Source organism: Desmodus rotundus, chromosome 13, assembly GCF_022682495.2.
Source record: "Desmodus rotundus isolate HL8 chromosome 13, HLdesRot8A.1, whole genome shotgun sequence".
Classification (NCBI taxonomy): Eukaryota; Metazoa; Chordata; class Mammalia; order Chiroptera; family Phyllostomidae; genus Desmodus; species Desmodus rotundus.
In genome coordinates this window covers 53,209,177-53,235,917 of record NC_071399.1, presented here as the reverse complement: position 1 = coordinate 53,235,917, position 26,741 = coordinate 53,209,177, and the positions used below count along the sequence as shown (strand labels likewise).

At 39.7% G+C, this 26,741-nt stretch overlaps 1 protein-coding gene across 1 annotated transcript in view; it reads right to left on the bottom strand.

Annotated features, from left to right (window-relative positions):
* The window catches only part of VWA8 (von Willebrand factor A domain containing 8), a 388,865-nt gene that overhangs the window by 45,515 nt on the left and 316,609 nt on the right, over nucleotides 1-26,741 (bottom strand). The window contains exons 38-39 of the mRNA XM_024569321.4: nucleotides 10,589-10,697; nucleotides 6,985-7,141 (exon numbers count right to left, since the gene is read on the bottom strand). Coding sequence (XP_024425089.3) covers nucleotides 6,985-7,141; nucleotides 10,589-10,697 — 266 coding nt within the window. The remainder of the gene's footprint in view (nucleotides 1-6,984; nucleotides 7,142-10,588; nucleotides 10,698-26,741) is intronic.

Sequence of the window (26,741 nt, the reverse complement as noted above, 5' to 3'; positions counted from 1 at the left end):
AAAATATGTTTACTACAGGTAATACACTCTGATATACTCTTCTATTTCTCTGGGAGAAGAAATATATCATTTTTTCTCTGAATCTGCAGTACCTAGCACAATGCCTGGCACACAGCGGCACTCAATAAATGCTGTCAAAAATACTTTGAAAACACTATCAAAAGATAAATACCTGAAAGTTAAATAATATCTGAATGGTTGTTTCGTTAGATGACATGCCAAGGTGCCCTTTTAGATTTACTCTGTTCTGGAGAACAAAACTGAATATGTGTCTAGAACTTGACCTCCTAACAATACTTCTTATGTTTAGTTTTGGCGATCTCTTAAACTTTTCTATACACCTTCATTAGATTAAGGCATGTCTCAGGTATCAAGGCTGATAGCAGCTGGGCACAATGAATATTACAGTATATGCTACCTACCCCTTCATACCTAGAAGTCAAACATGCACTTTCCCAAAGAAGAAAGATTAATACTTTTCCAAAGAAGGGAGATTAGAAAAAAAAATGTAGATGTAACTTGTCCTTAGCAGGGGGGAAAATACACACATACCAGTGAAGGAGCCAGGCAGTTGGTAAGTCACCTTGAGCAGAATGACCTTTGTACAGAGGTCAGAATTAGCTCCAGTTATAGGGCTACCTCTGGCATAATCATGTTGCACCCCAAAACATACCACATGCTGTTTTAATTATGAAGACATCTGGAAATCATATTCTGGGTTGTGTCAGCTTTTAGAAAGATCAACTACAAGGTGTTCAAAAGTGATAAATTCTGAAGCATGAAGACCAAAGTAGGGAATGGGGAAAGAAAATAGGTAATTTTAGCCTCTGGATTGGAAAAGGTTCCCAGTGCTAATATTCTCAAGCCCACAAAACTAGCTGAAAGTAAGTCTTTCTGATGCTTTAACCTGCATCAAAGCTGCAGGGCACAGCTGCTTCACGTCCTAGTAATCTATGTGGACTAACTGCACCTTGTTGGCACAGTATATTCTTAAAGGGTATATTTATTGCTATGTCAGAGTCTGGGAATTTTAGTTTTCATTTTACTTTTTTTTGTGTAGGTTAGACTTAAACACTATAATTTTGGATCAGTTATGAGAAAAGCAAACATAAGCTGAGATCCACTGTGTAAGGCTGATTAGTTTTGCATATGGTAGTTGGTACGATTTTCACAGCTGGCGCTCACCTTAAATGTGTTTCTAAGAATGTAAAAGTACCTTACCATCTACTTCATTCATGTTTTGTTGGTTTAATGTTTTTGTTCTGCTTCATGTATGTCTTATGCTGCTCTACCTCTGGTATTCTTCCTGAATTAATCAATTTTGATATACAGAAACTAGTATCTAGATGAAACCCAGATACAAATGAATGCACCTACCATTTATGCTTCTTATTCCCTGTACCTTTTACCCCATTCTCCACCCACCTCCTTCCCACTGGTAACTCTCCATGTGATCTCTATTTCTGTGATTCTGTTCCCGTTCTAGTTGTTTGCTTGGTTTGTTTTTGTTCTTGTTCTTTTTACGGTTCAGTTGTTGATAGTTGTGAGTTTATCATTTTACTGTTCATAGTTTTGATTATCTTCTTTTTCTTAGATAAGTCCCTTTAACATTTCATATAATAAGGGCTTGGTGATGATGAACTCCTTGAACTTGACCTTTTCTGGGAATCACTTTATCCACCCTTCCATTCTAAATGATAGCTTTGCTGCATAGAGTAATCTTGGATGTAGATCCATGCCTTTCTTGACTTTGGATACTTTCTTTCCAGCTGCTTCTTCCTTGTAAGGTTTCTTAGGAGAAATCAGCCGATAGTCTTATGGGAACTCCTTGGTAGGTAACTTTCCCATTTTCTCTTGCTGCTTTTAAGATTCTCTCCTTATCTTTCATCTTGGGTAATGTAATTATGGTGTGCCTTGGTGTGTGCTTCCTTGGGTCCAAGTTTTTTGTGACTCTCTGAGCTTCCTGGACTTCCTGGAGGTCTATTTCCTTTATTGGATTGGGGAAGTTCTCTGTTATTTTTTCAAATAAGTTTCCCATTTCTTGCTACTCCTCTTCTCCCTCTGGCACCCCTGTGATTTGGATATTAGGTTGCTTAAAGTTGTGCCAGAGGTTCCTAAACCTCTCCTCATTTTTTGAATTCTTGTTTCTTCATTCTGTTGTGGTTGAATGTTTATTTCTTCCTTCTGCTCCAAACTGTTGATTTGAGTCCCGGTTTCTTCTTATCACTGTTGGTTTCCTGTGCATTTTCCTTTATTTCACGTTGCATAGCCTTCACTTTTTGTGACCATACTCAGCCATTTCTGTGAGCACCCTGATTACCAGTGTTCTGAACTCTGCATCTGAGAGGTTGGCTATCTCTTCATCGCTTAGTTGAATTTTTTTCTGGAGCTTTGATCTGTGGAGTTTAAGAATAGTATGGGAAATGGAGGAGCCAAAGAACTTGTATGTACGAGCCATGGACATGAACTAAGGTGGGGGAATGCTGGTGGGAGGGGTTGTACAGGGTGGAGGGTAATAAAGGAGAGAAAAAAAATGGGACAATTGTAATAGCATAATCAGCAAAATATATTAAAAAAAACAAATGAATGCTAACTAAATGCTATGCTGATGATGTCAAGAACCCATCAGTAGTATTAGGCTCTTTAGGCAATGTGGTAGACTTGCGGGCTGATGGATAGATAGGTCTGGCTGTCTGGTTTCAGCCAGACTCTGAATTAACAGTGATACCATTATTTGTATGAACATGTACATTACTCATTGCACAATATGCACAAATGTTTGCTGTGCATCAGGTTCTGGGTGTAGGCACTGAGGATATATGAAGTCTGTTCAGAAAGTATCCAGCCATGTAATAGGAAAAATAGAGACACTCATTGAAGAATACACAAAATACAAGAAATATTGCACACAGGGCAATGATGCCTCAGTCTTTTCAAAGTAGGCACCTTGGGACCTCACATAGTTTTCCTAATTGCCATCCGGTGCCTAGTCGTATTTTCCTGAATCTCGTCAACAGTATGAAATCTCTTCCCTTTCAAAGGCGATTTTAGTTTTGGGAAAAACCAGAAGTTGCAGGGTGCCAACTGTGGGGGGCTGAGTCACTTGGGTGGTTTGATGTTTTGCCAAAAAACTCTGCACAAGATGTGATGCATGAGTGGGTGCACTGTCGTGATAAAGTTGCCAATCACCAGTTGGCCATAGCTGCAGCTGCTTTTGTTGTGTTGCATCTCTCAACCAACAAAGAACATTCAGGTAGTACTCCTTATTAATTGTTTGGCCTGGAGGGGCGTACTCATGATGGACAACATCTTACCAATCAAAAAACAAAGTTAACGTGGTTTTGATCTTGCTGTGACTTTGTGCCTTCTTCAGGTGTGGAGAACCAGACTACTTCCGTTTGGATGACAGGGCCTTCATTTCCAGATCATAGCAGTAGATGTATCATTCTTCTCCAGTTATGTCCTTCTTTAGGAAGTCTGGTTCATTGGGAGCGGTTTGAGTCAAGTCATTAGCAACTGTAGCACAGTGTTCCTTCTGCTCTGGTAGCAGAAGCCACAGAAAGAATTTTGCCACGACATGTTTCATGCCAAAATCCTGCATCAAAATCTCAGACACAGTAGTTTTTGGAATCCCCAGATCAAGTTCTAGTTCCCCCACTGTGAGTGGCCAATCTTTGTTGATTGCAGGCCATACAAGTTCAACATTCTCAGTTGTTCTACTTGTTGCAGGCCTTCCAGAACATGGATCACTTTCAACAGATTCTTGGCCATCTTTGAAACATTTGTGCCACACTTTTATTCGTGCTGCACTCATTGCATTGTCCCTGAAAGCCTTCTGAATAATCTGAATAGCTTCTGTAGAGGAATGTTCAAGCTTAATGCAAAATCTGATGCAGATTCATTGCTCTACTTGCTCAGTCATTTTGAATGTGATGGACACACAGTATATATATGCTCATTCAACAGCCTCTACCAACCCCACTGACTAGTACAGTGAAGTCATCATTGTTCATGCATGCACATTCCAGGCCACTCTCTTTGGCTGCCAGGTTAAATCTGTGCTGCACAAAATCTTCTCATATATTAGCAATGGCTGGAGTTTTTCTGGACAGACCTCGTATTATAGAGCAAAGCACTCTGCCCTTAAGGAACTTAAAGTCAGTGAAGAGACAAACAGGTATTTACACTACTAATAATATAATGGGGAAGAATAGGAATGATGGAGAAAATGTATAAAAGCATAAATGAGGACCTTACCTCATTCTGCATATGCTTAGAGTTGCAAAATAGCTTTAAAACTGACTATTTGGCCCTGACTGGTGTGGATCAGTGGGTTGGGCATTGTACCACGAACTGAAAGGTCACAGGTTTGCTTCCCAGTCAGGGCACATGCCTGGGTTGTGGGCCAAGTCCCAGTTGGGGGTGTGTGAAAGGCGGCTGACTGATGTTTTCTCTCGCACATCAAAGTTTCTCTTCCTCTCTTTCTCCCTCCCTTCCCCTTCTCTAAAAATAACTAAACAAAATCTTTAAAAAACTATTTGATGAGAGTGAAGTATTATTACCTTTTTTAGACACTATAGTAGTATTGTGTATGTGTGTTTTTTTAGAGTCCTTATCTTTCAGAGATAACACTCTGAAGTATTTATGGTGAAAAGATAGGACATCTTAGATTAGTTTCAAACAATCCAGGGATGGGGACTGAAAGTAAAGCCAGATTTTTCTTTTTGAAGATGGGGGGACAGGTCCATAGGGTTCATTTTACAGGGTGGGGCAAAAGTAGATTTACAGTTATTCATATGAAAAATAATACAATAATTTAAAAAGTAATAACACAAAAATAAACTCTGTGTTTCATGTACTCACAACTGTAAACCTACTTTTGGCCCACTCTGTATGTTTCTATCTATTTTTGTTTATTTTTGAAAAGTTCCATAATAAAAAGTTACAAAAAAATCTTTAGTAGTACCAAATTGAATACTCATCAAATGGGAGCATTTACTACATGAAAGGAGAGAGCAACATTTTTCTCTCTGTATTGTGCTATGCCCTGTCTTTCTCAGGATCTCCATGTGTTTTTATTTCTTCCTCTCCATTCTCATACCCTTGTCTACCTCCTCTTTCAGCCACTTTATGGTATTCTCTTTTACTGGGGCTTAGATTCTTTGCCCCAGCATTTTGTAGAGGTGGATGGTTTTCTCATTTACTCCTTTCCCACTTTCTCTCTTTCCTCTCCTACACGCACTAAATTTGATTGCATTGTCATTGCAGGTGCTCCTTGACTCCTTTCGCCTGTGGGGCAATGGTCCTAATAGAAGCAGGTTCCTTAATCTTATTATGGAAATTGGAGCACGGGCTGTATACGTGTGCCCAAGCACTACTAAAAGCCCTTTCTGCCTCCCATGATCTACTCATGTGTCAGAGCATCTATCCATGTGCCCACTTATTCAAAAATTGAGACTGGATATTTACTTGTGAGCTTCTGAGCGTGGCAAAAGTAGAAACTCATCAATCAGGGAGAGGAGAATGACACATAACTAATAGTTTGGTTCTTTTCCTAAATGGATATTGTTTTCATGAAATGTAGAGTGATATTTTAATTCTAATAAGAACTTTCATTATAGAATTCCTCCCAGCTTTTTTTTTTTTTTGAGAAGTTTAAACTACTTGCATTCGTAACATAGTTATCTGTCCTCATAACCTCTCTGAGAAGCAGGGAGAGGGAGTCACCTATTTCCAGAACAGCAAATTCAGGCACAATGAGGTAGATAATTGTTCAAGGTCACCAGGGAAGCCAGCAGAAGGGCTGAGGGCAAGATTTTTGCCTTATGTACCTGCTGAGTACATGAGAGTCCTAAGGCTTGCAGGGTTTCCTGTGGGCGTGGCAGGAGAAACCTGCATGTTTGTCCCCATTGTTCGGTTCTGTTTACTTGCAGGATGTGTAAGCACAGCATGTAATGTAATACCAGATGTTCTACGTGGGAGGAATTTCATAAATCACATACACTTGAGCATGCCTTTTTTTGGACCGCGCCCAGCTCCTTTCATTGAGCACAACAACATAAATCTGTCTCCCAAACCACTGTTGATTCCCCCTGTCCTAAAGGAGATATTGCTGCTCCTTTGGCATTTTCCACTTTTAGCTGAAGAGCATATGTGGGTGTCTAGTGAAAGCATCCTGTGGCTTCTTATTTTTTTAGATGGTTTCAATCAAAGTGGCCCAGAATGATTTGGAATTGTCTGAAATCCACAGGTTCTTCAGCCTGACTTCAAGGCCTCAAACCACTGACAGAGCCTCCCTGTTCAAACTCATTCCCCTCCACCCTCAGCTGGTGCTTTTAATCTAGAGAAGCAAACTGGCTCCCTCTGCCACAGACACTATGCTCATCCTACCCTGGTGCCTCCACTCACTTGGTTTTCCCTTCCTGGAAGGTCCTAATCCTGGCTGAGCTCCTATCACATCACTGACCTTGTCCTTCTCTACACTGTCGGAGGGCAGAGTCTCCATACCATGTGGCCTTAGCATTTAACAGGAACGTATCTGAGTGCAAGTGAGTGTGAGAGGGACGGTGTGTGCATGTACTAGTCCTATCTCCACATAAACCCACAAGATTCCTGAGGGCAGAAAAGGGACCATCACGTAGAGTTATTTGAATTCCCTGTGTGGCCTAGGAACAGGTACAGATGGAATGATTTGAACTTTAATTTCTCTTAAGAGAAGTATTGTTGGTTTCATTTTCTAATGTCCTCAATTCCATCTTCTACACGGCCATATGTAATCAACACTTAAAAGAGCCTGAGTAGAAAGAATGGGGAATTATGCTCACTTGGCTGTGTCCACTAGGGCGGGGGACACTATGGACTTCAGCTTGTGGTCCAAGTTGCTTCATGAGATGGAGAGCCCACATATCTGGGTCTATTCAGGGTCCACGACGACATTTCACCACAGTGGCCAGAACTGCTCTAAAGGCAGCAGGGACCACTCACCTCTGTTGAAACGCTTTCTGGCCCATCTCTCTCGCAGCTCTCTTCACCTCTTCAGGAACGGCATCTTTCTCAGCTTCAGAGACCTGGTACACTGTGTGGCCTGCATCCAGCCGGTAAGGACCTCCTTTGCCACCCAGACCTGCAGTGTCTCTCCCCCCTGGGAGGAAGCCAGGAAAATCCAGGTGGTTACTCTGATCCAGACCACCAAACAAGTCAGATCATGTTCAAAGCAGTCCCATCAAATGTATTAAATGCACTTAACTAATAATTAAATATTCAAAGGACCTTCTTTTGGAAACAAAGGGTGTCCCCTGTTCACAATGCTTTTCTGTTTTCTCCATCCAGCCAGATCTTATCCATATTTCAAATCTCAGTCCAAATTCCATGGCATGTCATCTTATGACTGCCTCACAAGGATCGATATTCCTGTGTACCACCTGTTAATCTTTAAAATTCATTTTTCTTTTCTCACCAACTATATGATAGATGGGATCGTATTTTATATATCTTTGTACTTCTGCACCTGTAAGAGTGGCTTGAACATCAAAAATACTTAGTAAATATTTGTTATTTAAATAAAAAACACTTCTCTTCCCTCACATTAGTTTTCCTTGAAATAAGAAAAAGATAGCTAGGCTATAGATACTATTTCATCTACACTGCAAATGATAAAAATGAGGAACACCTGAGGTTAAGAGACCTGTTTACAACCTGGTATCAGTGGTGTAGACAAGATTACAAACCAATCATTATACCAAATTTAAGTTTTGGCTTAGAATAATATATCACAGATAAACACTGCCAGCTTCAGAGCAACTTTCCAATATAGACCCAAGTTCACAAGCTTGTAAACGTGTATTACATAATATTATAGAAACGGTTTATGATGTAAACATACATTAAATGTCTAGAAGACTAGGTAGGTAATGTTATAAGAAGTGGTGAGAACTGTGGCTAACTAGAGAGGACTTGCTTTGTCTAAATACATTCAAATTCAAATTATTTTAAAACACTGCATTGACCTAAAGAATATATATATAGGCCAAGATTTGGTCTCTGGGCTACCAGTTTATCACCCCAGCTTTATAATAATTAAAATACTGTAACCTGTTTTTTGTTCATTCACATGTAACTTAGGAACTTAGAAGGAACCCAATTTGGAGAGGTAGCATAATATAATATAGTATCATATCATATTGTATTGTATAGTTAAGCCAGATTGATTTAAGCCTGAGTTTGAATCTGAACTCCAATGCACTAGTGATGTGTCCTTGAGGAATATTCTTTAACTTCTGTGTCTCAGTCTCCTCATCTGTAAAATGGGGTTACTATTATCATTTCCTTCATGGGATTGTCATGAAGCTAAAATGCTTAGAACAGTATTTGGCACATAGTAAGAGCTATAATAAGTGACTGATCTTACTGGTATCATTTAGGCAATTTCCAGTCACATAAATGAGGTCATTTCTAAGTTTCATAAAGTGGAAAATTTGAAAGCTTTTAGGCTTTGGTTAAATTATGTTGTGTTTTTATTTTCTCTGTTGGAGCCTTAATTGGTGTAATGAGTCAAAAGCAAGAACTCAGCATGTACAGCTTTCCTTATCAAAGTCCAGGTAGGTCATTTCCTTTTGGGAAATACCATGAGAACAGTCTATTAACTATAGTACTTTTACCCTTTGGTTTGAGCACGTCTTATTTCATTCTTGTTTAGCTATTGGTAGTGGAAAATTCCTTCTTGGATGTGTGTAATTCCTGGCTCACTCATGGATAACCTATAGGCAGGGGGGACCAGTTACTGGACAATAACAATGAGCAACAGAGGAGGAAAAGCTGTTTATGTGACCTGACTCCCTTCTTACAGAAGGTTCTCCTTAGGAATGGGTGGATCATGAATCAGAGCTCTTGGCACTGAGCTGACATCATTTTTGGAGGAAAGAACCTACAACTGTTTGGAGGCTGGTGTGAGTGATGATCAGCATGAGCCACATGGTCCCTCGAGGCAGTCATACTGGTGGAGAGGGCACAAGGAGACAGTTCTCATAACCACCACTTCTAAGAACCTTAATTTATACTAATTTAATAAAAATGCTTGCTGGAGGTTCTAGACTTCAAGGCATAATCTTGAAGCTAACAGTGAATATCCTAAATCAGTTCAGAGATAAGTAGAGAATAGGCCAGGGAGGGGCTCTGGTGATGAAAAAGGAATCGAATGACTTGCTGGGTCAGAGCTCAGTTCCATATAGAGCAGGGGTGACAAACACTAGGCCCGCAGGCCAAATCCAGCCCTCCACCTTGTTTTACCCACTAGGCACCTTGTTTCTACCTGGAACCTTGTTTCTGAGCTCCTTGCCCCTAGTTAAGGAGTAGTTACATTTATACAGTCCTAAAATTACATTCGGCTCTTTGAAGGCAACCATGAGGTGGATGTGGCCCCCAGTGAAAATGAGTTTGACACCCCTGATATAGAGAATTCTGTGGGAAAATACTGAGGGAGAGGAAAAGAATCTGAAGCAAAGAAGGCTTGAAAATTGAAAAGTAAAGACTGTGGGAAGCAAAGGCAAGGTCTTCAGTCCAGGCATATATGTGAGATAGTAGATTCAAGCTGAATAACAAGCGAGAACCTCCACTTCAGAGCAGTACATGCATGGGAAACCTCCATCTGGCCAGCTTGTTCCACAATGCATTCCATATGGACTTAGTCTGGCTGGCTGGACACTGATTTCCAGATCAAAGGACATTTCTAAAAATATCCCTTCTTTAGAGCTGATGCTTAATGAATAAACAGAGTAGGCAAGAAATCCACAGGCCTATTTGATACCACATTGTCCCAGCACAGAAACCCATTTCCTCCTGAGACTCTCAAGGCCAAGAGGCACAGACCATCCTAAGGGAAGGCGAAGTTCGCAGCCCTTGCCAACACTGCTCAGGCTGAGATAAGATCAGACAGTGCACACAGAGTCTGGCCGGATTCCTGCGGCCTAGCAGATGTGTCTGCTCCAGCTGCCTCAGAGGAAAGAGGAAGACAGCAGTCATGGGAACAATACTCTCGTCAAGCAGCCAAGAGGAAGGAATGGGCCCCAGCCATCGGTTCAAACTGCAACCAACTCTCTTATCTTAAAATCCTGCATCCTCATACTCACTTCTGAGATGTGGAAGACAGGCACCATTTCTTTTCAGTTAGTCAGGAAAGAATTTACTATACATTTCTGGCATGATCCCAAGGGCAAGGAATTTAAAGAAGGGATTAACACTTTTAATGACTACATTCTTTGTGCCAGGCCCTGTGCTCAGTGCTTTAGAATCATAATCTTATTTAATCTTCACCACAACCTTGGGAGGCAGTTAACATTATCACCCTTTTACTAATGAAGCAGATTGGGGAGAGTTGGAATGGTCTTAGGTCATAGGGTGGCAGAGTCTGTTGGATCCAAATGGTAGGGTTTTTCCATGTCTTGTCATGTTGGGCCACAGGCCAAGGGCACAATCCCGATGATTAACAGGGGAGGCAGAAAAGGCATGCTGGTCCTTGAGGGGTGCGGTGCTGTCTACATGGGCTTGTGAAGTCACAGGAAGCCTGACTCAGGGGAATGCCAGTGCTACCAACCTGTTCCGCCAGCCCAAGTATTGCCGCCCACATGGGGCATGTTGTCTGGGTCTTCCTTCCCGTGTTTGGGAGAACTCACATCTTCACCACTGTCTCTGTTGATTGTTATCTAAAAATGAAGAATTGAGATATTATCACCATCCCGTGACCAACATCAGAAGCTGCAGGGCAGAGAGAATTCTTTTCCCCGAAGTCCTTAAGGTATCCCGTAACTTAGGCCATAGCGCCCACGGATACTGTTAGTGTCTGGCAAAAATGTCATCAGATTTAACAGCCATTTTGGGGGGAGGAGAAAAATTGAATATATTTTTAAAAAGAAAAGAAGCTGGACTGGGTTTACAGAACATGCCTCAAGCATTTACACAAGGGGCAAAACCTATCGGAAACAGGGAAAATGGATCACACCAGACAGCCACTCTCCAGTGGTTTAAAGGGATTACTGCCCAGCTATTCCAGCTGAGTTACAGCAGATGGACATTGCCCTATTTAATTTTCAAAGAAATCCCACTCTCTGAGGAATGTCATTTTACGTAAAATATGTGAATGCCCCCTCCCCCCGGAAAATATATCTATTTTATTTCAGTGGCATGTTATATACACAGACACTAAAAACAGCTTATTTATTTCCTGGACCCACTCCAGTTTTGTTATGGTATTTTGTATCTTTCCTAATTCATTTCTATTTTAAAATTGGATTTACTATTTGGCAATTCAAAAAGAGTAAGCAGCACTTGAGCCTTCCTTTGTGAGAGCCTGTGGCTCATTAGTCCCTCTTTTCATTCAGCACAGATTCACCAAAAGGACTGATAGCCACATGGAATTCCAATCCTAGTGGGCAGTTCAGTGGATATTACTCTACAATAAAAAGAACATGAAGCAGTTACATTTAACATACCCTCTTAGCCTGTTCCCAAATGTAATGATTTTCAGGGCAGATCAGATCAAATGTTCATTAATTTGTTTGAGTAAGACTCACAGAAAACTGTACCGGCAGGACATAATGCAAAGTGCCATGAGGCCTCCCAAAGCTGTAGAGGACTGGTCACTGCCCTCAAACTGCATACAACGGGGCGGGGAGCTTGCAAGTGGACCTGAAGCATGATGCCAGATCAGTCTCTACAGGCTAGCCCATTCGTTGTTGGGACATGGACTTTTCATTTTGTATGTTAAGATTAATGAAGGCACACAGGTAACATTAAAAGTCTTTGCAAATAACATGGCTATTAAAAATGAACTCAACATAACTTCCATTGTCTATACCCAGACTAGTTCATTTCAAATTTTCTGACATTATAAAGAGATTTTAATTAACTGAAACTTTCTGTCAATAGCTTTGGCAGCATTAACAGAATTTGTGCCATAACTTCAGCATACTTGAAGAAAATTTAGCAGCCAGGGCATGATAATTGATATGAATTCCACACACATAATCATGCTCTAAAAATAGATGAATATAATTTCTTCTACTTTAAGAAAAATTAAACTATGCAGATAGCTAGTAACATTTAGAGAACAAATAAACCTTTAAAATACTTTCCCCAAAACATGCCATTACTTTCCAACTGGTCCAGAGGTGATGTAAGAGAAAAGCAGTAAATTAAAATGTGTATAGTGATACAGGAATTCTAGACCAGCACTAACCAATAAAATTGTCTGTGTTGATGGAAATGTTTACAACTGTGGTATTGAAAATAATAGCCATTAGTCCAATGTGGCTATTCAGTATTTGAGGACCTGAATTTTAAATTTTATTTAATTACATAAAATTTAAATTTAAATAGCCATATAGGGCTAGTGGCTATCTCACTGGACAGCAAAGCACAAGGACAAGCTTGCCTAAGCCCTGGGAATATTATTTGGAGATTTTTGTAGCATCTTGTAGATATTCTCCATGGGAAATGAGAAAAACAAGAAACAATTAAAAAATGGGATAGAGTTTTATTGTTGCTAATTTAAGAAATCTATCCCCTCCTCTCACTGCCAGAGCAGCAACACTTTCCCCCACCCCTTGCCCCTGCCCTCCCCGAAGATCCACCAGCCCCACCATGGGAGAACTGCTAGCTCTATCCTCCCAACTACTGGTGGCCCGGCCCCACTGAGCATACACTTTACAATACTGTTAGCAGGCTGTGGCCAACCTGGTCCCACAGTGCAGAAGAAGTTACAGGATGTCCGGGCAAACTATAGGAAAAACTGAGTTGTATGGCTCTTGGGCAGGGGCCATTTTTCCCTTGCATGCCCACCTGCAGCCACCATTCCTGTGCAGAGCCCTCCCTTCACACAACCAAATTTTGGTCTGTTTGGGCCTGATGAACTCTGCTGGCTTCTGATGAACCCTGATGACACCCCAAGACTCTGGCCCACAACACTAGTCTGAGAACACTTGGTGAATGGTAGCTGACTGTAATGAACCTGATACTGTCGATGAGTGGCCTCAGACCCAGCACTGGCTCCGAGTTTGAATCTGTATCACTTTGGCGAACACAACTCATCCCTACCTGGTGACTCACTGAGAACCTACCTCGCACAACATTCGCAGACCACCAGAGGCTCTTTCAGTGACTGAGCCTAACAGGCAGCTAGCAGGTGAAGGCAGATGTCAGGTAGCCTTAGGCGTTTTGCTGACCTGCCCCTGGGCTCAGTGCTGGTGGAAACAAGCCTTGGTGCACAGCTTGGTCCCTCCCATGCACACCCAGGCCCAACAAAGGCAGCTATAAACTGGATTACTTCATAGCTCAAAACAGGTAACTCAGAGCTGGTCATCAGGCGGCATCCCACCATGGCAGCCCCACAAACAACACACCCAGTAGTGGGATTCAGACCTCATCAGAGCATGACCTAATTAGGTCCATAAACAGCACACCCTAAGAAAGATCTTGGTGGGCACAAGACTCTGTTGGGGCAAACTCTGCTTTGTGGAGACAGCTGCCACACAACTGTTCATACATTGCAGTGGGAGAGGATTCTAATGGCTAGTTGGAGGGGAAATGCCATCCACAAACAAACCAATAGCAATTAAGTTCAATAGGAGGGCTCATATACCTAACGCAAAGGACATTCCTAGAGCAACTAGCTTAGGTGATCAAGGAGACTGTGCCACTGAGCCCCACAAAACACCTACTACCTAAGGCTACCCTACAAAGACTGCCTAATGCACAGAAATAAATACAGAGAGATAGCCAGTATGGGGAGACAAAGGGACATGCCCCAAATGAAAAAACAGGAGAAATCCCAAGAAAAAGAATTAAATGGAATGGAGGCAAGCCAGCTACCAGATATAGAGTTCAAAACAATGGTTATAAGGATGCTAAAGGAATTTAGTGAAAACTTTTAACAAAGAGATATCAAGAATAAAAAAGGACATAGAAACCATAAGAAAAAAATCAGGCAGAAATGAAGAATACAATATGTGAACATACAAGAAGGAATCAACATCAGGTTAGATGAAGCAGAGGATCAAACCAGCGATTTGTAAGATAAGGTAGCAGAAAATATCCAATCAGAGCAGCAAATAAATAAATAAATAAATAAGAGGAGAGTCTAATGCACCTCTGGGACATCATGTGTAACAACATGTGCATCATAGGGGTCCAAAAGGAGAAGAGAGAGAGCAAGGGATCAAGAACCTATTTGAAGAAATAATGGCTATAAAATTCCCTGACCTGGTGAAGAAAATAGACACACATATCCAGGAAGCACAGAGAGTACCAAACAAGATGAACTCAAAGAGGTACACACCAAGATATATAATTAAAATGGCAAGGTTTAAACACAAAGAAAGAATCTTGAAAGCAGCAAGAGAAAGTTAGTTACCTACAAAGGAGCTCCTATAAGACTGTCAGCTGATTTCTCAACAGAAATATTTCAGGCCAGAAGGAATTGGCATGAAATATCCAAAGTGATGAAAGCAAGGGCCTAACCAAGACTACTCTACCAAGCAATACTATCATTTAAAATTGAAGGCAAGAATGATCCAAGATGGTGGAGGAGTAAGTGGAAGCTACACTAACCTCCTCCCAGGACCAATCTGGAATTACAACTAAATTATAGAGAAATCATCTTGAATAACCAACTGAACAGCAGCTGGAGAGAAGCCTAATAACCACAGACAGACAGAAAAAAACATTTCACCACATGACGGAGGGAGTAGGGAGAAGACGCAAGAGGGCTGACTGGGCTCCCATGGATGGCAGCTGAAGTGCGAGAGGGATATAACCTTAGTAAACACCCAATGTAGGAGCACCTAAATATGTAAAGCAAATCTTGATGGACATAAAAGGAGAGATCAACAGAAATACAGTCACAGTTGGGGATTTTAACCCTCCATTAACTTTAATGGATAAATCTTCCAGGCAGAAAATCAACAAGGAGACAACGGCCTTAATGACACAGTAGATCAAATGGATTTAATTGATCTTCAGAGCATTTCACCCCAAAGCAACAGAATATGCATACTTTTCAAGTGTATGTGGAACGTTTTCTGGGATAGACCACATGCTAGGACACAAAATAAGTCTCAATAAACTTAAGAAAATTAAAGTCATATCAAGCATCTTCTCTGACCACAATGTTATGAAGCTAGAAATCAATCACAAGACGAACACTGAAAAGCACACGAAGACATCGAAGCTAAATAACATGTTATTAAACAATGAGTGTGATAATAATGAGATCAAAGAAGAAATCAGAAGATACCTTGAAACAAATGTAAATGAAGACACAACAATCCAAAATCTGTGGGATACTGGGAAAGCAATCCTAAGAGGGAAATTCATAGCATTAGAGACCCATCTCAAAAACCAAGAAGAAGCTCAAATAAACAATATAACTTCCAACTTAAAGAAACTTGAAAAGGAACAACAAAGCCCAAAGTGAGTAGAAAGAAGGAAGTAAAGATCAAAGCAGAAATAAATGAAATAGAGTCTAAAAAAATACAAAAGATCAATGAATCCAAGAGTTGGTTTTAAAAAGATAAGCAAAATTGACCACCTTTAACCAGACTCATTAAGAAAAAAGGAGAAAGGGCCCAAATAAATAAAATCAGAAATGAAAGAGGATAAATAACAACCGACACCAAAGAAGTACAAAGAATGATAAGAAGATATTATGAACAATTATATGGCAAGAAACTGGATAACCTGGATGAAATGAATAAATTCCTAAAAACATACAATCTTCCAAAAAAAAAAAAGAATCATAGGATCTGAATAGAATCAGAGGAAGAATCATAGGATCTGATTAGACAGATTACACCTCGTGAAATTGAAGTAGTAATCAAAAACTCCCAACAAACAAAAGCCCTGGACTAGAAGGCTTCACAGGTGAATTTTACCAAACATTCGAAGAAGAACTAATACCTCTCCTTCTCAAATTATTTCATAAAATTCAAGAGGAGGGAAGGCTCCCAAATTCATTTTGTGAGGCCAACATTATCCTAATTCCAGAACCAGATAAAGACATTACAAAGAAAGAAAATTATAGGCCAATATCACTGATGAACATAGATACTAAAATCTTCAACAAAATATTAGCAAATTGAATACAGCAATACATCAAAAAAATCATACACCATGATCAAGTGGGATCTATTCCAGGAATGCAAGGTTGGTACAACATTTGCAAATCAACAAATGTGATTCACCACATAAACAAAATGAAGGATAAAAACCACATGATTATATCAACAGATGCAGAAAAAGCTTTTGATAAAATCAGCACCCACTTATCATAAAAACTCTCAGCAAAGTAGGAATAGAGAGAACATACCTAACTGTAATAAAGGCTACATATAACAAACCCACTGCCAACATCATACTCAACAGGCAAAAACTATAAGTGTTCACCTTAATATCAGGAACAAGGCAAGGGTGTCTTTTTTCACCTCTTTTATTCAACATAGTTCTAGAAGTCCTAATCACAACAATCAGACAAGAAGACATAAAAGGCACCCAAATTGGAAAGGAAGAGGTAAAAATGTTTTTACCTGCAGATGACATGATACTATACATAGAGAATCCCAAAGATTCCACCAAGAAACTACTAGAACTAATACATGTATTTAGCAAAGAAGCAGGATACAAAATTAATATTCTGAAATCAGTTGCATTTTTATATGCCAATAACAAACTAACAGAAAGAAAAACTAAGAAAATTCCATTCACAATTTCTTCAAAAAGGATAAAATACCTAGGAATTAACCTAACCATGGATGTAAAAGACCTGTACTCAGAAAATTATATGACGCTGAAGAAAGAAATTGAAGAAGATACAAATAAGTGGAAGCACATACCATATTCATGGATAGGAAGAATTAACATCATTAAAATGTCCATACTACCCAAAGCAATCTATAGATTCAATGCAATTCCTATCAAGATTCCAATGACATATTTCACAGAACTAAAACAAATATTTCAAAAATTTATGTGGAACCACAAAAGGACCCACATAGCAACAGCAGTCATGAGAAAGAACAAATTTAGAGGAATCACGCTATCTATAAGGCCATAGTAATCAAAACAGCCTGTTGTAAAAACAGACACATAGATCAATGAAACAGAGAGCCCAGAAATAAACACACACCTTTATAGTCAATTGATATTCGACACAGGAAGCAAGCACATAAAATGGGCTAAAGATAGTTTATTCAATAAATGGTGTTGGGGAAATGGGACAGATACATGCAGAAAAATGAAACTAGACCACCTTCTTACACCACACACAAGAATAAATTCAAAATGGATCACAGACTTAAATGTTAGACCCGAAACTATAAAAACCCTAGAAGAAAATATAGGCAGCAAGATCTTGGACATTGCTTTTTTATCAGATGTATCTCCTCAGGCAAGGGAAACAAAAGAAAAAATAAACAAATGGGACTTCATCAAACTAAAACATTTTTGCACAGCAAAGGAAACCATCAACAAAATAAAAAGGCAACCCATAGAATGGTAGAACATATTCGACACCAAAACAAACAAACAACCCAATTAAAAAATTGGCAAAGGACCTGAATAGACACTTCTCCAAAGAGGACAAATAGCCATTAGACATATGAAAAGATGCTCAATGTCACTAATCATCAAGAAATGCAAATTAAAACCATGATGAGATACTATCTCACACCTGTCAGAATGGCTATCATAAATAAATTAAAAAACAAGTGCTGGCAAAGATATGGAGAAGGGGGAACCCTTTTACACCATTAGTGGGAATGCAGACTGGTGCAGCCACTGTGGAAAGCAATATGGAGATACCTCAAAAAATTAAAAATGGATCTGACTTTTGATTCAGTGATCTCAATTCTGGGAATATATCTGAAGGAACCCAAAACACTACTTCAAAAGAACATAAGCACCCCTGTATTCATTGCAGCATTATTTACAATCACCAAGATATGGAAGCAGCCCAAGTGTTTATCAATACATGAGTGGATAAAACAACCATGGGGCATTTATACAATGGAATTCTACTGGGCTATAGAAAACAAGAAAATTTTACCCTTTGCCACAGTATGGATGGACCTGGAGAATATTATGCTAAGTGATACAAGTCAGTCAGAGAAAGACAAATACCATATGATTTCACTCAGATGTGTAATCCAATGAACAAACTGAACTAACAAGCAAAAGAGAGAAAGACTCATAGATGGAGAACAGTTGACAGCTAGTTGGGAGGTTAGGGGGTGGAGCAATTGAGCAAAAAGGAAAAAGGACTCAGACATGGACAATAGCGTGGCGACTGCTGGAACGAGGAGGGTATAAGGGGACTAAATGGTAATGGAAAAATATATAATTAAGGTTAAATAAAGAATAAAAACATATCATGCAAAAAATTGAAAGCAAAATAAAGAGATTTGCAAACACGGAAAGGCTAAAAAGTTCATTATCACCAAACTAGTATTACAAGAAATATTAAGACTTGAGAACCAAGATGGAGGCGTAGGTAGACACACTGCACCTCCTCGCACAACGAGAACTGACAGAAAATCAAACGGCAAGGAAGTCGGACGGACACCAAGGAGATAAAAAATAAACGTTCATCCAGACCGGTAGGAGGGGCGGAGATGGGCAGCGGGGGCAGAGAGGATTCGTGTTGTTGTGGCGGGACCGATACTAGCAGAGTGTGGGATGAACAGGGCAGGCAGTCTGACCCCTAGTAGACCCTGCGGCCCCACATTCACGCACAGATAAACCGAGAGGGCCGGACTCAGAGTGGCAGGGAACAGGGCAGGCAGAGCGGTGGGTAGCACCCCTTGGCCCCACATTCGCACACAGATAAACCGGGACAATGGCGGGGAGCCAAGCAGACCGAGCAGCCCAGGGCTCCAGCGCAGGGAAATAAAGCCTCAAACCTCTGATTGAAAACACCGGTGGGGGTTGGGGAGGCAGCAGGAGAGACTCCCAGCCTCACAGGAGAGGTCGTTGGAGAGACCCACGGGGGCCTAGAGTGTGCACAAGCCCACCCACTCGGGAACCAGCACCAGAGGGGCCCAATTTGATTGTGGGTAGCAGAGGGAGTGGCTGAAATCTGGTGGAGAGTGGAGCGGGGGCCATTGCTCCCTCTCGGCCCCTCCCCCACGTACAGGGTCACAGCGCAGTGACCAGCGTTACCCCGCCCCGGGGAACACCTAAGGCTCCGCCCCTTTAAGTAACAGCCACGCCAAGACAAAAAAAAAAAAAAGGCCCAAATGAAAGAACACTTCAAAGCTCCAGAAAAAATACAACTAAGCGAGGAAGAGATAGCCAACCTATTGGATGCACAATTCAAAACACTGGTTATTAAGACGCTCACAGAATTGGTTGAATCTGTTCGAAAACCAGATGAAAAAATGAAGCCTATGCTAAGAGAAACAAAGGAAAATGTACAGGGAACCGATAGTGATATGAAGGAAACTGGGACTCAAATCAATGGTGTGGACCAGAAGGAAGAAAGAAACATCCAACCAGAAAAGAATGAAGAAACAAGAATTCGGAAAAATGAGGAGAGGCTTAGGAACCTCCAGGACATCTTGAAATGTTCCAACATCCGAATTATAGGGGTGCCAGAAGGAGAAGAGGAAGAACAAAAAATTGAAAACTTATTTGAACAAATAATGAAGGAGAACTTCCCCAGTCTGGCAAAGGAAAGAGACTTCCAGGAAGTCCAGGAAGCTCAGAGAGTCCCAAAGAAGCTGGACCCAAGGAGGAACACACCAAGGCACACCATAATTACATTACCCAAGATTAAAGAGAAGGGGAGAATCTTAGAAGCAGCAAGAGAAAAGGACACAGTTACCTACAAAGGACTTCCCATAAGACTGTCAGCTGATTTCTCCAAAGAGACCTTACAGGCAAGAAGGGGCTGGCAAGAAGTATTCAGAGTCATGAAAGGCAAGGGCCTACATCTAAGATTACTGTATCCAGCAAAGCTATCATTTAGAATGAAAGGGAAGATAAAGTGCTTCTCAAGAGAAGGTCAAGTTAAAGGAGTTCATCATCACCAAGCCATTATTATATGAAATGTTAAAGGGACTTATCTAAGAAAAAGAAGATCAAAAATATGACCAGTAAAAATGACAGCAAACTCACAGTTATTAACAACCACACCTAAAACAAAAACAAAAGCAAACTAAGCAAACAACTAGAACAGAAACAGAACCACAGAAATGGAGATCACATGGAGGGTTGTCAATAGGGGAGTGGGAGGGGGAGGGGGGGAAAGGTACAGAAAATAAGTAGCATAGATGATAGGTGGAAAATAGACAGGGGGAGGGTAAGAATAGTGTAGGAAATGTAGAAGCCAAAGAACTTATAAGTATGACCCACAGACATGAACTATAGGGGGGGAATGTGGGAGGGAGGGGGTGGGCAGGATGGAGTGGAAATGGGAAAACTGTAATAGCATAATCAATAAATATATCAAAAAAAAAAAGCCAACAAACACACAAAGACATGGAGGCTAAATAACATGTTATTAAATGATGGATGGGCTAACAATGAGATCAAGAAAGAAATCAAAAGTTACCTTGAGATGAATGAAAATGAAAATATAACGACACGAAATCTATGATATATGGCAAAAACAGTCCCACAAGGGAAATGCATAGCAATACAGGCCTACCCCAAGAAGCAAGAAAAATCTCTAATAAACAATTTAGCTGTACACCTAAAGAATCGAGAAGAAGAACAAAGCCCAAAGTGAACAGAAGAAAGAAAATGATAAAGAACGGAGCAGAAATAAATGATATAGAGTCTCAAAAACAATACAAAATATTAAAAAAAAAACCCCAAGAACTCGTTCTTTGAAAAGATAAACAAGACTGATAAACCTTTAACCAAATTGATCTAGAAAAAAAGAGAGAGGACCCAAATCAATAAAATCAGAAATGCAAAAGGAGAACTAATAATGGACACCAGAGAAATGCAAAGGACTGTAAGAAAATATTACAAATAACTATATGCCAATAAATTGTATAATCTGGAAGAAATGGATAAATTTCTAGAAACATATAATCTCCTAAAACTAAATGAAGAAACAGAAAATCTGAACAGACTGTTTACAACTAATAAAATTGAAGTAGTAATCAAAAAACTTCCACCAAACAGAAGTCCTGGGCAAAATGGCTTCACAGGTGAACTTTTATGAACATTCAAAGAACTAACACCTATCCTTTCAAACTATTCCAAAAAATTCAAGAGGAGGGCCGATTCTCAAGCTCCTTTTATAAGTCCATCACTATCCTCATTACAAAACTAGGTAAATACACTACTAAAAAAGAAAATTATAGGCCAATATCTCAGATGTACATAGATGCAAAAATCCTCAACAAAATATTAGCAAAGTGAATCCAGCAATGCATTAAAAATATGATATATCATGAGTAAGTAGGATGTATTCTGGGGATGCAAGGTTAGTACAATATCTGTAAATCAATTAGTGTGATATACCATATAAACAAAATGAAGGATAAAAATCATATGATTATGTTAATAGATGCAGAAAAACATTTGACAAAATCCAGCACCCATTTATGATAAAAACTCTCAGGAAAGTGGGAATAGAAAGAAGATACCTCAATGTATAAAGGCCATATATGACAAACCCATAGCCAACACCATACTCAACTGGGAAAAACTAAAAGCTTTTTCCTTAAGATCAGAAACAACACAGGAATGTCCACTTCCGCCAGTCATTTGACACAGCGCTGGAAGTCCGAGCCACAGTGATCAGGAAAGAAGAAATGAAAGGCAGCCAAATGGAAGCAGAACAAGTAAACCAGTCATTACCTGCAGGTGACATGATACTGTACATAGAGAACCCTAAAGATTCTACCCCAAACTACTAGAACTGCTAAATGAATTCAGTAAAGTAGCAGGATAGAAAATAAATATTCAGAAGTCAGTTGTATTTTTATACACCATTTATGAACTACCAAAAGGGAAACTGAAAAACAACTGCATTTACAGTCACATTAAAAAATACCTAGGAATAAATTTAACCAAGGAGGTAAAGGACCTGTACTCGAAAAAAGTATAAGATACTAAAGAAAGAAATTTAAGAAGATACAGATAAATGGAAGCATATACTATGTTCACAGATAGAAAGAATTAAAATCATTAAAATGTCTATACTACCCACAGCAATCTATAGATTCAACACAATTCTTATCAAAATACCAATGGCATATTTGACAGAACTGGAACAAATAATCCAAAAATTTACATGAAACTGCAAAAACCTGGAACAACCTCAGCAATCTTGAGAACGAAGAACAAAGTTGGAGCAATCACACTCAAACTATACTTCAGGGTCACACACTGGGGTGAAGACAGTCTATTCAACACATGGCATAGAGAAAATTAGACAAATACCTGCAACAAAAATAAAACTAGACCAACTCTTTATACCATTTACAAGAATAAACTAAAAATGGATTAAATAAATGTGATACTTCAAACCATAGAAATCCTAGAAGAAAACATAGGCAGTAACACCTCTGACATTTCTCTTAGCAACATTTTTTTTCTGATATATCTCTCCTGGCAAGGGAAACAAAAGAAAAAATAAATAAATAAGTGGGACTACTTCAAACAAAAAAGTTTTGCAGAGCAGAGGAAATCATCTACAAAATAAAAATACAACCCAATGAATGGAAGAATATATTCACAATGATAAATCTGATAAGAGGTTGCTCTCCAAAATTTATAAAGAACTCATACTACACAACAGGCCAAAATTAAACAATCCAATAAAAAAATTGGCAGAGGACCTGAACAGACACATCTCCAGAGGACATACAGATGCCCAATAGACATATGAAAAGATGTTCAACATCACTATCATCACAGAAATATAAATTAAAACCACAATGAGATATCACCTCACACCTGTCAGAATGACTATTATCAGTAAATCAACAAACAACAAGTGCTGGTGAGGATGTGGAGAAAGGGAAACCCTATGCACTGTTGGTGGGAATGCAGACTGGTGCAGCCACTGTGGAAAACATTATGGAGTTTCCTCAGAAAAATTAAACATAGAGATGCTTTATGACCCAGTGATGCTACTTCTGGGTATTTATCTGAAGAAACCAAAAACACTAATTCAAAATAATATATGCACCCCTATGTTCACTGTAGCATTGTTTACAATGGCCAAGATATGGAAGCAGCCCAAGTTCCCATCAATAGACGAGTTGATAAAAATGGCTGTTGTACATACATACAATGAAATATTACAAAAGCCATAAAAACAATGAAATATTACCATTTGCAACAGCACAAATGGCCTAGAGGGTATTATGCTCAGTGAAATAAGACAAATATCAAACAATTTCACTTATATGTGGAATCTAAGGAACAAAATAAATGAACAAATAAAATTGAAACAAACTCCTTGACACAGCACACAGACTGACGGTTGCCAGAGAGGAAGGGGCCAGGGGACTGGGTGAAAGTGGTAAAGAGATGAAGTTCAAATTGGCTGTTACAGAACAGTCATGGGGATGTAAAGTACAGCATAGGGAGTATAGTCAGTAATATTGCGATAAGTATGTATGGTGCCAGGTGGGTACCGGAAATAGTGGGGGTAACACTTTATAAAGTATATAATTGTCTAACCACCATGCTGTATACCTGAAAGCAATACAAAATAATACTGAAAGTAAACTGTAATTGAAAAATAAAAAAAAATCTAGATAAATGTTATGCTTTCAGTCTGATTTTTAAAACAAACATAATGGAGCTTACTCATGGAGATAGATTTATTATAAGCTTGTATTGTATGCATTTATAATAGTAGTGCTATCATTGCTTAAAATACTATGGACTGCTTCTGGAAGGATCTGCAGAACCCATGGCAGATTCTTTTTTAATATCTCTAATAGTGGCAATTATGTGTTCTTTAAAAATAGATTTTATTTTTAACAAACAGCCAAAGGATACTTGGAGTTGATTTCTGATATAAACTATTTGCTAATTTGCTATATATGTACCCTTTGGCAAGTGAATTAACTTCTCTGGGCCTCAGCTTCCTTATCAGAAACTAACGGGTTTGAACTCAATGATGTCTACCATTCCACCTAGCACCAACATGCTCTGACTGATTCAATGATTCCAAATCTGGTAAATAAGGTGATGAAGCTGGAGTTTTAGTCAAAACCAGGTACAATTCTGCAATGATGAGATTAGTTTGCTTAGGAGAGTTATGACTGCTCTACAGGTCAGTTCTGAAAGATAAAGTGCAAAAATAGTCGGAGCAGTGGCAGAAGTACTGGAATAACTGTTCTGAATACCATTCCTCACTCTGGTCTGTGCGTGTGTGTGTGTTAAGGTGTACTGTTTAAATAGCAAGTGAAAAACTTCAGAAGAGGTATAGAAAGCAAGTGTCTGTGTGTCCGGTAACCTTACTTTCATCAGAAATTAGTTATCGTCTTTAGACATTTCACACAATCTAGTAATTCTGTTGTAAGAAAATAATAGCCCTTTAAGAACCATTACTAAAAATGACGGCACAAGGCAAAGGAAAAAGCCCCTCATATTACCCCAGTTCAGTTACCTCTCAAATCATGCTCTTGAAGTCACAGAGATACCTACAATGGGCCAACAGGGAGGCAGAAAATTGGCTGTGAGACTTCTGGGCAGAAAGGAACTAATGTGTTCTTTGTCATCGGTGTGTCTTGCCAGGCCATCTGCTGGGAATGGCACTGCTTACATTGCCAAGATGGCAGCCCCACACCAGCCCCATGTGGGAGTCTAGAGATGTTTCAAAACTGACAAATTCTCGACAAACACTGTCATCAGCCCATACTGATTTATTCTCGAGAAACACATACCAAAAAATCCAGGGATTCTCACAGGAATATATTTCTCTAGGTGGGTGGGAAGAGCACATCTGCAAAAATGTTTTCAAAGCCATTTTAGGGCATCTCTTACAGGAATTGACAATGATTCATGAAAAACACAAGTCCAACCCAGGTTAGGAACTGAAACGGATACTAGGCAAGGCCAATCATTTGAGGAAGCTTGTTTCCTGGGACAGACCGGTGCTATAGAACCATTGGTCAGAGAGTTGATGAACTGCTGAGTACTCTGAAGTATGTGTTGAGGACTTGGAATGCATTTCCTCATTCTGAGGGAATGGTTTTACCCAGAAAGAGCTCAAATAAGTCATTCCAATTACTGAAATAAACGCTACTGTATTTATTCACTTAAATGGATCACAACTTTCCTCAAACCACAAAATATTGTGAACTGTTACGTTTTTATGCAAATTGATGTACATGCTGATACCTTGGATGTATTTCTCACAGCTGAGGCAGTTAGGTAATTATGCTGTAATCCTAGAATTGTCATCCTCTTTCATATGAATTAAAATGGAAAAAAACAGGGGCCTTGTAAATTATAACTCATAAAAATGTTACAGAGTAAAGCAACCCAAAGCTAGAGCAGGGAAGGGACATGACTCACTAAAAGCCCTGGAATTCTGGGCAAGGTCCATACATTTTAGGCTCCTCCTCAAGCTCGTAATTTTTAAAAACCATGAGTGAAATGATAGAAACTGCCAGAATACAACCCTGGAAGAAAAGTTAGCCCTTGGAGGTGTGACTGGGCAGTACAGCTGATTCCCACTTTCCAGCAGAGATTGGTGCAGCTCAGCAGACACTCCAGGTTGCCTACCCAACACCCACTCCCTCTTCCTTCTTTTAAACAGAAGTCAGACAAATCATGGTTGGCTGGAATTAAGCAGAGCAATCCCCTTTGCCACTGATTGATCTAGGGTAAGGCATGTGACCTGAGATATAAGACAAAGTCTGTCAGAAGACTTCTGGGAAAGCTTTTCTCCCAGGTAAAAGAAGAGCTCTCACTCCCTTGACGCACCACCCTCCCTCCCCTCCAACATGTAGGCACTTGGTGCCCTGTGACACAGCGAGGATGTGATGCTTAGAGCTGTTGTCTCCATCTGATGACCATGTAGCAACAAAAGAAGGTGGTAGAAGGAAGGATAGAGGAGCCTATGTGCCTGATGGCATTGCTGAGCTGCTGATCCAGCTTGCAGTCACTCACCTCTGATCTTTGACATAAGCAAATACTAAATGTCCTTATAGTTTAAGCTAGTTGGTTGGATTTTCTGCTACTTGGAGTCAGTTGCATGAAAACTAACTGATTATTGTATTAAAGGGTGACTGAGAGGCAGTTGGGCAGAAGATATTATCTTGATATTATCTTTTGGAGGAAGTCCTACTTCTAACAAGAAGACGTGCATTGAGTTTTCTGCTATCAAAAGTTGCCATAGTAATATCAGACAGAAATCCTACTTATTACAGTTGCCTACAATTTTCTTGACTAGCAGGCAAGTAAATTCATTCATTCACTTGTTCATTCACTCTCTTATTCAAACATTTCTGTGCATGTGTATGATACATCTACTATTCATTGGAATACAGATTCACAAAACAGGATCTATGCTTCCAGGAGGATATTGATAAGGGGAACAAAGTCACAGCACAGGGTGATACAGGCCATAATAAAGTACTGAAAACATCTGCCTAAAACATTATTGTCTCAGGTTATTATTACTCACAAGTTAGAAATTTCTTTCATAGATACAATGAAAGTAACATTAATATGTCCCCAGGAATGATGGTCCTTCATATGAAGAAAACTGGATAAAA